The sequence below is a fragment of the Podarcis gaigeae genome (assembly GCF_964106915.1).
Source record: "Podarcis gaigeae genome assembly, chromosome: 2".
NCBI classification, from domain to species: Eukaryota; Metazoa; Chordata; class Lepidosauria; order Squamata; family Lacertidae; genus Podarcis; species Podarcis gaigeae.
In genome coordinates this window covers 25,873,055-25,887,689 of record NC_139679.1, presented here as the reverse complement: position 1 = coordinate 25,887,689, position 14,635 = coordinate 25,873,055, and the positions used below count along the sequence as shown (strand labels likewise).

The following is a 14,635-nucleotide window of genomic DNA, read 5'->3' as shown; positions in this document are numbered from 1 at the left end:
ACTCGCTAGACGAAAGAGTTTTCCGTTTTTTGAGTCGTTCCGCAAGACGAATTTCCCTATGGGCTTGCTTCGCAAGACGAAACGTCTTGCGAGTTCTTGCGAGTTTGTTTCCTTTTTCTTAAAGCCGCTAAGCCATTAATAGCCGCTAAGCCGCCAATAGCCGCTAAGCCGCTAATAGCCGTGCTTCGCAAGACGAAGAGACTCGCGGAACGGATTAATTTCGTCTTGCGAGGCACCACTGTATGATTCTCCTCTCCTTAGCAAGAGCTTTTCCATCTCTTTTCATTTCACCCCACAGATGAAATCCCGGATGTTTACATCGTAGAGCGCCTCTTCTCTAGCAGCCTGGTGGTGGTGGTGAGTCGCACAAAGCCTCGGCAGATGAACGTCTACCATTTCAAGAAAGGGACCGAAATCTGTAACTACAGTTACTCTAGCAATATCCTCTCTGTCCGGCTCAATCGGCAGGTAAGAGGGTAGGGACTTTGCTCACTCTCAAGTCATAAAGATGTATGATCGGAATTTTCTTGTTCATACTGTTTGTGTCTTAGTCTTGCTACAACCATTTCAGAAGAACTATTCCCCTTGGATTGCAAGTAGATATCCATCTCTGCCCCCGCCCCCAAGTACTCCTTTTAGCTCAGGGTCGGGGAACATTGCTGGACTCCAAACCTCACCATCCCTTGCCATTTGCAGTCTACTCATCTTCTGTACATTGCAGCATCATTTCATGATTTAGGAAGCAGGAACTGCCTTAGCCCAGCCTGGCTCTGGTTCTTACTTTACAAAACCTTCATAAGAGCAAAGTTTGTTTCTCTGTGCGTGTGCTGTTATTTTTCTTGATTGGACTCCTTAGTGGAAAACCTTAGTTTTGAAAATGGAAGAATTGTTTTCAATGGAGCTGCTGGGTTCCAGCACAGTTATTAGTTGCACATGTTGGCAAAACTATGCTTCGGTTTCCAAGTGGTGAGAGGTTTCAACTGGTGGGAAGAACTAACCACTCCCCACCCCTGAAATGTGAATATAGCAGATTCCTTTGGAGCAGAGGTTCTGCTACTAATCCTTGTTGGGTTGCATCTTGGCCACTGGTTGTCAGCAGTGTAGCTCCTGGCTTTTGACAAAGTGTCTCTGAGGCTTCTCTATTGCCCTGGCTAGAAGTGCAGAGTGATTCAGCTTATACCCGTATGTGCTGACATTGCATTCAGTGGTGGTTGTGCTGTAGAACATCAAGGAACTGTCTTGCTGTAAGGGACTGAAGGCCTACTTAAAACCAGTGTTTCAAACAGTGGCTAACCAGAAGCCTCTAGGAAGTTTGTAAGCAGGGCATAAAGATGGTGGTCTTTCACTGTTTGTCCTGAACATCTGGTAACCTCAGGTATACTTTGAACATGGAGGTTCCATTTATCAATCATGCTATTGATGGATCCAGCTTCAATGAGCTTTATCCTTTCTAATTCTAGCTTGTAGCCATCACCAAATCGGTTAATAATATGTTGCATGTACTTCCTTCTGTCTGAATCTCCTGCCAAAGATGCTCACTCTGTGACTGTAAGAGGAAAATGTCTCTATTCACTCCCTCCATGCTACATTGAATTTTATGAATTTTATGCCTTGCTCCCTCGGTTGTCTTCTCACCCACCCTGTTGGCCCTAAATTGAAAAGCCTCAAATTTATTAGCATTTCCTAACGGGAAAGGTACTCCACTCCGTTGATTCCTATTGTCCAAAACAAGCATCCTTACTTAAACATGCATATGTATGTGCAGGTCACAGTTCTGAAGTAGTGGCTGGTTTCTTGTGAATTTGAATCAGAGCCTTTCTTGAACCTGTTAATTAGCTTGCAGGTGTAAGAGCACCGGGGATCAGGGCCTCCTTCCACATCAGTGGTGTTGTGTCACCAGTAAAATAGATCCTGGGCTGGGTGTCAACACAGGAGATTTGTTTTGAACTCTTTGTGCTGTTCACAGCCCTCCGGTGGTCACTGCACACTCTGTGCTATGTACACTTGTGTGTACATATTTGCTCAGCCCCCGCCCCCTTTAAAGATAGGTACACTGCAATTGCAACAGGTGTGTGAAGGGTTCATGGCAGAGACAAAAAGAAAGGTTAAAGTGCTCATCCTGAAGAGGAAATGAATGTAAGATAAAGATTTGTTTTTAGGAGTTAACAGCAGGCTTTAAAAGACAAAACAGGTAGTTGAGGACTTTGCTTTTATAGGCAGTTGTGAAAGCTATGTAATTATAATTCTAAGTTAGAAAATTCAAAGCTGGCAGCTATCATTAAAGATGTCACGTTGGACTGCAGAAGAGGAAACTTTCCAAAAATGAAGGAGTTGGTGCAGAGGAAGTTGAAAGGGAAAGTCAGGAGTCAAATTTCTTCAAAACACTTAGGAGTGGTTTAAAAACTCAATGCTAGAAGCTCGGCTACCATGTATGCCACAGTTCATGAAAGTCGCCACCAGGTTTTCAGCTTCCATGGTCAGTAACAGTATGCGCCTCTAAATAGCAGTTGTGCTCAGCTTCCGTTTGCGAGCTTTCCATGAGTATTTGGTTGGTCACTGTGAGAACAGAGTGCTGGACCAGGTGGGCTTGAGCCTGCAGGGCTCATCTTACGGTTGCCAGGGAATATCTTCAACTATAGGCATGATGCAAACTTTTCGGTTTTCCTAGCATTAAGTATGAGGTGCATGGAAATGCCAGGGATTTTCTGTCTGGAAGGCATTACCAAAATGACTCAGTGTGACCACTTGGCAATGCTATGCTTGGGATTCTGTAGCTAGAAAGAGCAGAGCAGATTCTATATTCTCAAAAATCAGAGAAGCCTTGGCTTCAAGTAGCAAAGGCTATTCCTCAAGTTAAAAAAAGAAAGAAATCAAGTTAAGTTTTTAATTCTAAAATCCTGGTTTCAGATAAATGATCAGCACCTGTGATTAAGTTCTTATTAGAAAGATCACTCTTTCAGGGCCTGAGGCCTCGGAGCTTCTGGTCATACACTGGCATCATTTTGGGTGCTCAATTTCCCCCTGTTTTTAAAATACCTGCTACATAAATAACCCCTTCAGAGCACAGGCATAGTTTTCATTGGCAAAAGCTGATTGGCCAACAACAGTCTAGACTCCATCTTTAATCTTGGTTGATGCCAGATACAGGAGCAACTTGTCAGAGATGAGGTCTTGCTGCTGTTTCCAAGGCCCAAGGCTGTTTCCTCAAAGAAACAAGACCTTTTTGTTTGCACTTTGGGAATATGTTATCATTGGCTTCTTCTCTCCTGTTCAGTGGCTGTGTGCTGCAATCTTATGCATGGCCCATCAGATGTAGCTGCCATTGAATCCCCAAGTAAGTGTAGGATTTCAAACTTAGTGTTGGTGGTCACCGCTGCAAGAAGTGTGGATGGGAACATAACTTTCCAACCAGTCAGATGCAGTCAGATTGGAGCATAACTTTCCAGCCAGTTAATGCTGTGCACATTGTCTTGACACCTGGAAGAATATGACAGTTAAAGCACTTTGTGTCTCTACAGAAGAAAGCCCCATTGACTTACTCTCCGGTAAGTGAGCATAGGATTGCAGCCTGAATCATCATCATCATGATGGATAAATGCTAGGTGGTGTATCTGGGTTATCTCAAGCTCATGTTTTGAAATACCAAATGCTATCTTTCAGCTTGTAGGACACACACTAAAAATGTAACGTTTAAATAAACTCTGGTACCCTTACTGAAGTTTTTTCTAATTCCACCTTTTTGAGTGGATATGCTTTTAGGGGAATGGTATTTATTCCAGGTAGAGGGCTATTCAGGCAGATGTAATAGAGAGTTGTACCTTAACTTCTGGAATACGCTACTGTTTTAGTGCTGGAAGATTTGAAAAAAAGAGGTGAAATGTAATCTGTTTTAAGCTGACAGATCTTCCTATAGTGCAAGCAGTAGTTTATCTTAGTGATTAAGATAATTTTTCTTGACCAAACCAAGTTCAGCAGAGATCATATCTCTTTCTGTTTGTTGTGAACACCTGATGCCTTTTCTCCCAAGTAGATAGTCCGAGCCAGTCTGTGAACCTTCCCAGTGGAACTGGCATGTGCTGATGGAATGTTTTGAGGCCTATCTTATTCCTAAGCAACAACTTGTGCTTTTTCTTTTTTTTTTTTTGTATTTGCAGAGACTAATTGTTTGCTTGGAGGAATCTATTTATATCCATAACATTAAGGACATGAAGCTTCTGAAAACGATCTTGGACACCCCTCCAAACACAACAGGTAAGGGAGTAAGCCTGGCTTTCTGTGTAAGAAATGGGGGTGGACTTAGCGCAGAGAGCCTGGAAGCTCATTGCAAGTATCCCTATGCCACTGCTATGCTGTGTCAAAAAGCCCCATGGGGTCCATTCATTCAATGGAAAGGCTTTCTCTCACCTTTCTAACACCCTAAGGAAAGTGCTTTTGTGGCTCTCTGCTTCTTGGGGGTAGCTTTGTTGCTTCATTCAGCAGTAGTAACTGATAACCAGTTTAAATTGGCGCAAAAGGACCTGTGGTTTTCCTAGTGCTGTGATGGTTGCAGGGTTAATAAAAAAACCAAGTACACATTTCTGGGCAATCGTGAAATTATCCTTCCAAGTGAATATGCCCTTCTTCAAGCAGCCAAATGGAGAGTGACACTTCCTTCACTCCTCAGGGATTATGTTGGAAGGTTGTAAGTGAATGCTCAATTGGACTAAAACAGCTCTGGGTCCAGACTGGTGCCTGCCAGTTGGTTTAGACTGCAGTTCCCGTCGGTGCTGGAGTTGTAGTCCAGACCTGGGCTGTGATTTTGTTGCGGCATCTGAAGGAGACTCTTGTTTACAGAGTTGCTGTGCATCAGGCTGCTTGGTTGACCTTGGGAAAGGAATATCTTGACAGTGTTCGGTTCTCAGTTGGAGGCATTAGTTAGATTTACATTGATCTAAAAACATCAGGAAAGGGAGCTGGAATGGGTTTAAGCAAACAAAATGTTTAGTTTGGTTTAGTCCACGCAATGGTAAGAAGAGTGAAGTACCTCTGGTGGATGAGGTTAATGGGATTTTTCCTACTCATCTACTTGGGCGTCTTGTTATAAAGGCATGTGACTGTTAAAAAGAAGTGGCAGAGGTTGGACATACACTGTGCCAAAAAATAAAATCCAACCCCCCCCCATATGTTAATTTCCTGTGAAGAAAATCCAGCTACTGCAATTGGAATAAATGAAAAACAATTTGCATGGCATGCCTTTGCTTACCTTAGAGTATCTTGTTCCACTTTCAATATGAAACTTTTCAAAGAACTTGAATTGTGTGTTTAGCAAGGGGGGGGGGAGCTATGGAGAAGACCTGCGAAAACAGAGGACTGTTGGAGCAAGGGAAAAGTAACCAGAGGTAGAGAAGAAATTGCCTGATACCAGGTCAGGCTAATTATCCCACAAGACCAGTATTGTCTACTCTGACTGGCAGCCCTGTGGTCTCAGGCAGATGTCTTTCCCATCATCTGATAAGTGTGGAAGCAAAGAGCTCTTGGGGACCTGGAACTAACTTCTAACCAGTGGAAGTCTTGCTGTTGGTTCCTCTTAATGCCACCAATTCCTGTGTAGTTGCTGAGATTTCATTATGCATTCCTCACTCGGCATGTTTCCCCATACCCTTTCCTCACTCTCTTTGCACTGGGTAACAGAGCAAGAAACTTTGAATACTTAATTTGGGGGACATAATGCTGGTTCACACACTTGCCTAGCCATAGACTACGTGAGACTCCATTCAGAAAAGCCCCCTTCCCTGTGGCAATGTGTAATGCCTGCACAGTGCATATACAGTGGTACCTCGGGTTAAGAACTTAATTCGTTCCTGAGGTCTGTTCTTAACCTGAAACTGTTCTTAACCTGAGGTACCACTTTAGCTAATGAGGCCTTCCGCTGCTGCTGCACTGCCGGAGCACGATTTCTGTTCTCATCCTGAAGCAAAGTTCTTAACCTGAAGCACTTTTTCTGGTTTAGCGGAGTCTGTAACCTGAAGCATCTGTAACCTGAGGCGTCTGTAACCCGAGGTACCACTGTAGAGCTATATGGTACATTCCTAATATGTGCTGTTTCACTTCACCGTTTGTGAAGTCCTGTATGAATTAGACACTGTGTGTAGTGCCACACTGCGTATTGTCTCACACCTATGGTGGTTGGGTGGGTGATGTTTACCTGCTTTTCCAGCATGTACACTGTATTTTCAGCTACCTGGCTGTGTGTGTGAACCAGACCACGGGAAGCTGAGTTTTGCAGGAGATCGCGGCAGTACAACTGACAGCTATCACAGTCACTGTTGGCCATTCTGTATTCTGTTGCGATGGTTGTAGTCATCAACAAGCTCCTGGGCCTTCCAAACAAGCTCCTGGCCCTCAAATTGCTGCAAAGCCTTAGAGTTAGGAAATCTGCCCTTTTGCTTCATCGCTTTAAGCAGCAGCCTTAGCCGGAACATTTCTGGAGAGGACTGACCACAATTTGAGCTGCAGCTGACTTTGACAAAAAGCCGCAAGGGAGAGGAAATGGCAACAGCACCGTCTCCTCCCCTCGACCTGCCACCGTGCCTTTTTGTTCCTGCTCATCTGCTTTGCTTTTGGCAGGAAGCAGCTCTCGGGCAAGCTTGGCACTTGATCCCAGCGAATGACAATCTGTTTGACACCTTCCATGTACACAGCACACTTAAAGAACAAAAGAAGACTCTCATGGGAAGTAGAATAGAAGATGGGTTATGCCCCTGCATCAAGTGCCAGTAAACTATTTTTTTTTTGTATCTTTCCTCTCCCCGCCCCAAAGGAATTCCATGGAGAATAGGTGGTCCTCTTCTGCTCCCCTCAGAATGAAGTTAAAAAGTAAGAACAGCCCTGCTAGATCAAACCAAACTGGGAGACCCCTTTCCTAGGCTGTCCCTGCCAACTCTTACCCCATCAGTGTGCAGGTGAGGTTGGGATTTTGTGTCCCAGAATAGATCCATTTGCATTTGCTTCCTATGAACCCCATCTTCCATTTTAATGTCCATTTCCCCAGCTTGGAGGAATCCTTTTTGAGCTCTTTGCTGTTCCCTTTTTTTCCCCCTCCCCTAAATGTGTCATCAGCAAAGTTGACCAACTCACTGCTCACCCCTAAACTCCACATCATTTATGAACAAGTTATAAAGCACTAAAGTTGATTAGGCTGAGGTATAGAGATGGGTCCAAGGTCACTCAGGGGAACATCATGGCTGAGAGGGGATTTGAAGTCCTACTGAAGAAACACGTGATGAGGGAGTGTGCTTCCCCATTGGGCAACATTAGTAGAGGAAGATCACGTTCTGGGTAACCCAGCATGAAGATGGTGTGTTTTTTAGGGCCCTGCAAGGACAGCCAGACAAGGTCATTTTGTTGGGCATCTGAGACAAGCTAGATAAAGTGGTGCCTTCCCCAATGCTTCCAGCCTTGACTCAGTGGGTTTCCCCACTATTTTAGGGTGGGATTCAGTTGCAAACTGGCAAATTCAGGTTGCATAATGAATTTTGATTTGGTGCTCTTGCACAGCAGGCCTGTGTCTCCAGACAGATTGGACTTCTGGAGATGATGGGGAATTGTGGGATAACAGTTTCTTGATGGAGTGTCGTATAACTTCCTTGCAATCAAAGGGGAATGAATGTTCAGTGAATAACTGATGTTGCTGTGAACAGGTCCTTAGGAAGCAACCAATGATGCAGTTCACATGTAGCCAATAAATGCCTGGTTGGTTCCTTGGGAAGTCACTCTTGGACTCCAGATTGACCTCATTCTGGCTCTTAACAGATGGCCTCTCATGGAGATTAAACCCATTGAAAGCTTTGGATGTGATTATATTTTTAAAATCCTCCACTACAGCTCCCAAAGGCATAAACATCCACTGGCCTGGGGCTTTGAAACAAGACAGCAGTTCATTTAAGGTTCAAAATTATTGAAAGAAGTTAATTATGCTTTGCCAAAGAGGCTCCAGCATGATCATGTTTGTTTTCATTGCTTTTTTTCTTTTACTGAAGTCTCTAACAAAAATCTATAGGCCTTACTCCCAAATGCCTCTGTATTAGTTGCTGCTGAAAGGCTCTGCAGACAGGGAGACATCTCTATTCCTTTTATCACTGATAGCGTTGTGACATTAAACCCATGGGCTGGCATTGTGGTGGGGTTTTTTTAAGCATTATATAGATGTGGAAGAGTGGTGAAGTTAATTCACATGGGTGGAAGAATTGAAAGAGCAAAAGCGTGGGCTCCCAGAGACGAGATCATGGCTGCTTTGCTACACCCTGGTGTTCTGTTGCTGCACTAACCTAAGCTGTGGTTTGCTTTAGGATCTCTTCCAAACCTAGCCTTGTGGTTAAATAATTTTAACAATAATTTAATAATAATTTTATTATTTATTATTTTATTACTTGACTCCCTCTAGACAAATCACAAGCTGTAAACCGTAGGACAAACCTTGGTTCTAGTTTATGGTTTGTTTGGAGAAAGCTAAACCACAAGCCTGGGTTTTGATTACACACTAAGCATAAGCGCACTTTTGCTCAGCATAGCACAGCATCAAAAGGATTGGGGCATAAATAGCAAAGTGGCTGCGGTTTCTCCAGGAGCCCACACGTTGGCTTGTTCATGCCAGTCCTTGGTTTGACTTTGTGTTTCTTGCAAACCAGACCTCTATATGAGTTTTAGAAACACAATGAAGAAATTTGTTTACAGGACCTCTAACTTGTTTTTTTGAGAGCCAAATTGGAGGTTTTGAGATATGTGGAGGTTCACATTTGTTGTCTTTGCTCTGGAGCAAAAAAATGATAAATTCTAAGTTTCCCATCTCTTCCTGTGAGTAACTTTAATGGTGGTAAAGTTGAGTGTTTGATTCTGTTCTGCTTGTGCCCTGTTGACACACTAGCAAGCCAACTCTGCTCTTGCAAAGAAGGCTCTTCCAGTGGGTCTGTTTTTTGGAGTACGGATGACCTGCTTAATGAGCATTCAGCCTGATTTGTTTGCAGAGAGATTAGCCAAGGTTGCGTCAAGCAAGTGTTACCCCAGTCTTATCAGCGCATTTTCTCATCACTTCCCTTTTCAGAAAAAGTCCGATATTTTGGGGGAAGCGTGTTTGTTTTTGCCAGAGCTCTAAATCAGCTTACATGGTGCAGCCTGAATCTGTGGAGATGTGATTGAATTCCACCCCTAAATAATGACCACCTGGAAGAATCGCCATGCCTTGTTGTTAGGACTTCTTTAGTTTCCTCTAACTGCGCACCTTATAAGAGCACCCTCTGGCGGTGTAGCTACTCTTTCTTGTTCTGTACAAGGCTCCATATGACAAATAATTTGCTTTCAAGCCTCCCACTAATGCCCTTTTCCAGTTTGCTGCTCCTAGGCCAACTGGGTTCAGTCCTGAAGCCTGTATCTCCCAGACTTTGGGGGCAGAATTGCAATCAGTATCTTCTGATATCCTGCTGTTACATGTTTGGCTGCTGCTTATAGGGGGGAGAACATTCTGTATTTGTCCAAGTACATCCTTACCACTCACACTTGGGGACAGGACCACTGTGACATTTCTAAACATTGGCGAGGGTAGGTTTGCCAATAGACCTGAAGCTCTGTTCCAGGAAGGTAAAGAATTGTGTTCTCTCTTTTTTTAGTGGAGAAATTGTGCGGTGCTGGACTAAACAGATCCATTTGCAAAGCCCCCCAGAGTAGTTTTAAAACAGTGTCTTTAGTGAGGAAGGACCATGGTTCAGCGGTAGTATATCTGCTTTGCATGCAGGAAGTTCCGGGTTCAATCCTCAGCATCTCCAGATAGGACTGGGGAAAAGTTCCTGTCTGAAACCCCGGAAAGCTTCTGCCAGTCCGTATAGACAATACTGTGTGACATGATACAAGGCAGTTTCCTATGTTCCTGTGTTCTATTAATCCCCCTGCTTTTGTCTACACAAAGTACAGCCCCTCCTCTGAGATCTCATGTACAGCAGGTCCTTTGTCTTAAACTGGGCTTGTTTTGCCTGGTGCAAAATCCCGCCACCCCCCATTAGCGGCTAGTGTGCAGAGATGACACCAGAATAGGCAGAGGGAGGCAACTGACTAGGACCCTCAAACTTTCAAGTTAATTTAGGTTAGGGATGCACAAATACAGAATTCATGTTCGGGGTTTGTTGGCCTTTCAGGTGCTCATGGCCTGGCCAGGTGGAGGAGATGGGCAGGTTGGGGGGGGGGGCATTCTTTCTTTAGCGTTTGGGGTGCAAGCTCATGGCCTCTTTAGGGCTGCACATGCAGTTGATGCTCCCTCTCTAGAACAGAACATCTGGCTTAGCCCTGGTTTGGGAGAAGGATGCTCAAATGAACTCGTCTCTCCTGTACTTATTCTGCACCTTTGAAATATTTTGCAAGGAAAGTCTGAAGTATTTTGTTTGTGCCTCTTGTGGAAACTAGTTCTTAGGACATCCTAGGAATAATAAAGAGGGCAGCCATTCAGCTTTCTTTTTTGCAGCCTTGCACTTAGTGCCTTCACGAAGTCAACTCTGTAGACCTGAGCACTTTCCCAGGCCCTTCACAGCTTGTTTTCCTGCTCGGCTGTCCCGAACAAAACCTCTAGCTGGGCCTGCTGACTCACAGCGCTGCTGACTGAGTTTGTTTAACTTCGGAATTCTCTCGATCCTCAGTCATCTCCAAAGGGCTTCAGGAAATAGGCTCTGCTGAATGTTCTTTCTACAGACCACAAGCCCAGCGGCTTCCTTTTCAAGATTTTTCCTGGCAGTTGTCTGGCTTGCATGCTACATAAGCCAGTTTCTTTGTGATGTGGCGCATCCAGCTCCCTTTAAATGCAAGCCTTGCAAATGTGGCACTTATCTCAGATGTTCCTTGTTTGGTGTTGGAATTGTTCTTCGTGATCTTAGTCATATATACTGATCGATGCATCCATGACTCCTTAAGCTGCTGCAGTAGTATAGCTGGAGAGGGATAGCGTACCTAGTGTTATCTACTCCCTGGAAACCTCTAGGTTGGATTACTGCAGTGTGTTGTATGTGGGTCTGCCCTTGAAAACTTGTTTGGAAAATGCAACCCATGCAGAATTCTCACACTACACTGTTGCATATAGCACCAATTTCGGCACAGCTGCCCTGGCTACCAGTTAGTTTCTGGGATACAGTCATACCTCATGTTACGTTTGCTTCATGTTACGTTTTTTCAGGTTGCTTCCCGCAGCGACCCGGAAGTACCGGAAAGGGTTACTTCTGGGTTTCGCTTCTCGCACATGCGCAGTAGTGCTAAATTGCACTTCGTGCATGCGCAGTAACACCAAATCACGCGGCACACCTGTGCAGATACGGTGCTTCAGGTTGCGGGCTTTTCATGTTGCGAACGGGCCTCCAGAACGGATCCCGTTCGCAACCAGAGGTACCACTGTAAATTTAAAGTGCTGGTTTGGAACCTAGGAAGCCTATCTTGGCTCAGGACCCCAATACTTGTCTCTTTCTACGTGAACCAACCCAGACCCTGCATTTGTCATCGGAGGCTCTTCTCCATGTGCCCCTGCAAGGGAGGAGTGGAAGGTGGCGGTTTGAGACCAGGCCTTTTGCATGGTGGCTGCCCACTTGCAAAACACTGTCCCCCAGGAGACACACCTGGCATTGCCTGCTTTTAAGTGCCAGACAAAAACTTTTTTTGGAGAGTAATTAGATGAGTTTTGAGCTTTTTTGTGTGTGCTCCCCGTTTTAGTGTTTGTGGGGGGGGGGTGGATTTGTATTTTTTCATCCATATTTATGGACAAGTGTTTCAGGTTCTTCTTTTACAGTGGTATCTCGGGTTACAGACGCTTCAGGTTACAGACTCTTCAGGTTACAGACTCCGCTAACCCAGAAATAGTACCTCGGGTTAAGAACTTTGCTTCAGGATGAGAACAGAAACCATGCTCCGGTGGTGTGGCAGCAGCAGGAGGCCCCATTAGCTAAAGTGGTACCTCAGGTTAAGAACAGTTTCAGGTTAAGAACGGACCTCCGGAACGAATTAAGTACTTAACCCGAGGTACCACTGTACTCTTGTTCCTCTGTTTGGTTTTAATGTTTCTCATTTCTCTTTTTGCATTTAATGCTGCTTTGAGATAACTTGGTGTAAAACGCTGCAGGTAAACAGGGTGAAATTCAGCGTTGTGTTCTTCCAGTTGTTTAATCCGAACACGTATTCTAGCTTACCAGACGTAAGGAGAATGCCTCTCCTTCTCTGTGTACTGTTCTGGGGCTTCGTCTGAGCCAGAAGAGATTGGGGGTGGGGGTGAGAGAAAGCTCCATTATACAAGTGGGTGTCCTTGCACAGGCCTCCCTCTGACAGGGCTGGTTAGATGAATCCCACCCATAATAAATCATAAATATATGTCTGATTCAGCTGTTACCCTTCTGCTTGCTATTTCTCTGGGGAAAACATGGCATCTCTGAGTCATTATAAACATCAGGTAGCAGCTCGGCTGCTCAATGATGCCTCCATTCCCCACTCTGACGAAACTCAAAATCAGGGCGGGTTAACCTTTGGACCTCCAGATGTTTTCAGACCACAGCTTCCATCATTCCTGATCATTGGCCATGCAGCCTGGGGCATGATGGGAGTTGGAGTCTGAAAGGCCCCGGGTTCCCAGTCCCTCTTCAAGACAGTTGGAATTTGTGATTTCCTCCTTCGCCATTTCTTTTCTGTCTTGCATTCTTTTTCTTTCTATTTTTGCAGCAGAAGGGAATCAGGTGGCTGGTGGATGACAAGGGCCAGATAAATATCGCTGTTGGGAGATGCTGCCAGAGCTGTCGGTCATGATGTCAGACAATAGCTGTGCCGAGCAGAGGCTTTGCTGCTCTTGGGGTCTTGCCAAGGCAGCATAGCCTGGCACCAGTGTTTGTCTGAAAAACACACATGGTCCTATTTCCTGTCCAAGAGTTGTACACACCATCTCTTTGGGATGCCTTCAGCCTTTTTAGTAACTCTGAAAAGGCCATCAAAGGAGGTTCCTGGCGTTTCTTGTATGTACCTGCTTACAGATCGTCTCTTCTTGTTGCTGTGACATGTCAACAGTGGCTGCAGCAGGCTTAATAAGGGGCTTCTTGGACCCAGTGATTCTCAGTGTTTTCGTTACCACATAGAATCCTATTTTGGCATTGAGCTGTTTTGAATTAATAGACTTCACATAAAATTCATTTTAAAAAAGGAGTATTGTTCTTTGAAATGAAGAGCTGGTGGTAAGCCGACTCATGTCTCCTGATCTTTCCTTTGTTATTCCCAAAGTTTTTAGAGCACTTCGAAATCTCTGTGGTGGAACAAGCAGTACATAATGTCATTTGGGCCTTGTTCTCACTGAGGTGTTAAATTGCACGTGGCCTGTACCATTGACTGCAAGATGAACTGTTTAATAACAATAATAATGACGACAACCATTTTATTTATAGGCCACCCATCTGACTGGGTTGCCCCAGCCACTCTGGGAGGCTCTCAGCAAAATATTAAAAACACAAGAAAGCATCAACCTTTAGAAACTTCCCTGAACAGGGCTGCTTTCAGATGTCTTCTGAAAGTCAAATGTTTATCTGCTCTCTGTGGGTAGGAAAAGAGACTCCTAAGAATAGCCAGCCTGAAGCACTACTCCCAGACACCCCAGTTAGTTAGATCTGTCTGCTGGGAAATTATTTTCTGCGATAGATCTTTCTATCCTGTGACACACACACATAATACAGTTTGAAGTGGGACATGCATTCCAGATGTGGGCTTATTCACTTGAATGAAAGCCCGGCCTTTTGTCACTTGCCCTTTCCGAGGGGCTGCCCTTTCCGAATATCGTGACGTGGTGCCTGCCAAGGGGAGGAAGCGGGCTGTGCCACAAGAAAGAAGGCCAGTATTCCCAGGGGTCGCTTTCCTGACTTCCAGCTTTACATGTTGAGTTCACTCGAGGACTCCGGGAAGCAGTGTCTGTGGGCTTTTTCTCTCATCATTGTAGAGGAAATGTTTTATGCTGCCTATGCTTCTTTCTGCCCTTCTCTGAACCCATGCTTTCCCAAGGTGGAATCCCTGGCACCGCCATGGGGTGTGTGTGTGTGTGTGTGTGTGTGTATGTGTGTGTTTGTGTCTCTGTGTCTCTGGTTTGGGATCCCTTCCCATTCCTTACAGGCATTTAAGACTGCAACTCTGTGTTGTTGGTTTTCCTCTACCAGCATAAAGTGGTTTGGATGAAAGAAAATCAGGGTCGCCAGTGCACATGCATGTGTCTGCAGAGGATGCATTTCCTGGTACCCACAGTCACCTCCCCCTACTAAAAGAAGCATTCTATTGCAATCTGTTGAATAGGTGTGTGTGTGTTGATCAACCAATTTATGAAGGCACATTTGTCAGCCACTGAAGTATAATGTCTCCAGCTGGCCATTAGTGGTCAGTTTGTCTCCCCCTCTGGTTTTCCAGGGAGGGAAACCCCCGGGGGAACTTTTGAAAAGGGACTTGCATTGTGTCATCCCTAATCTGAACCCATTTTGGGCGGAAGAGAGCCAGTTTGTTTGTTTGCAACCTTTTCCAAAAATAAAAAATGACTAGGCAGATTAAAAAATGTAGTGAAGATGCAAGGATGATAGGGAAAGACATTTTCTCTTCTTCTTTACAAGAAAATGGCAGCCCC

The 14,635-nt window shown here is 44.8% G+C and overlaps 1 protein-coding gene across 4 annotated transcripts in view; it reads left to right on the top strand.

Annotated features, from left to right (window-relative positions):
• WIPI1 (WD repeat domain, phosphoinositide interacting 1) overlaps positions 1-14,635 on the top strand; it is a 46,218-nt gene that overhangs the window by 14,747 nt on the left and 16,836 nt on the right. For all 4 annotated transcript variants that reach the window (XR_014561376.1, XM_083727668.1, XM_083727670.1 and 1 more), the window contains 2 exons: positions 299-468; positions 4,155-4,251. Coding sequence is in view for 3 of the 4 variants with exons in the window: in XM_083727668.1 (XP_083583794.1) it covers positions 299-468; positions 4,155-4,251 (267 nt within the window). In the remaining variant the exon portion in view is untranslated. The remainder of the gene's footprint in view (positions 1-298; positions 469-4,154; positions 4,252-14,635) is intronic.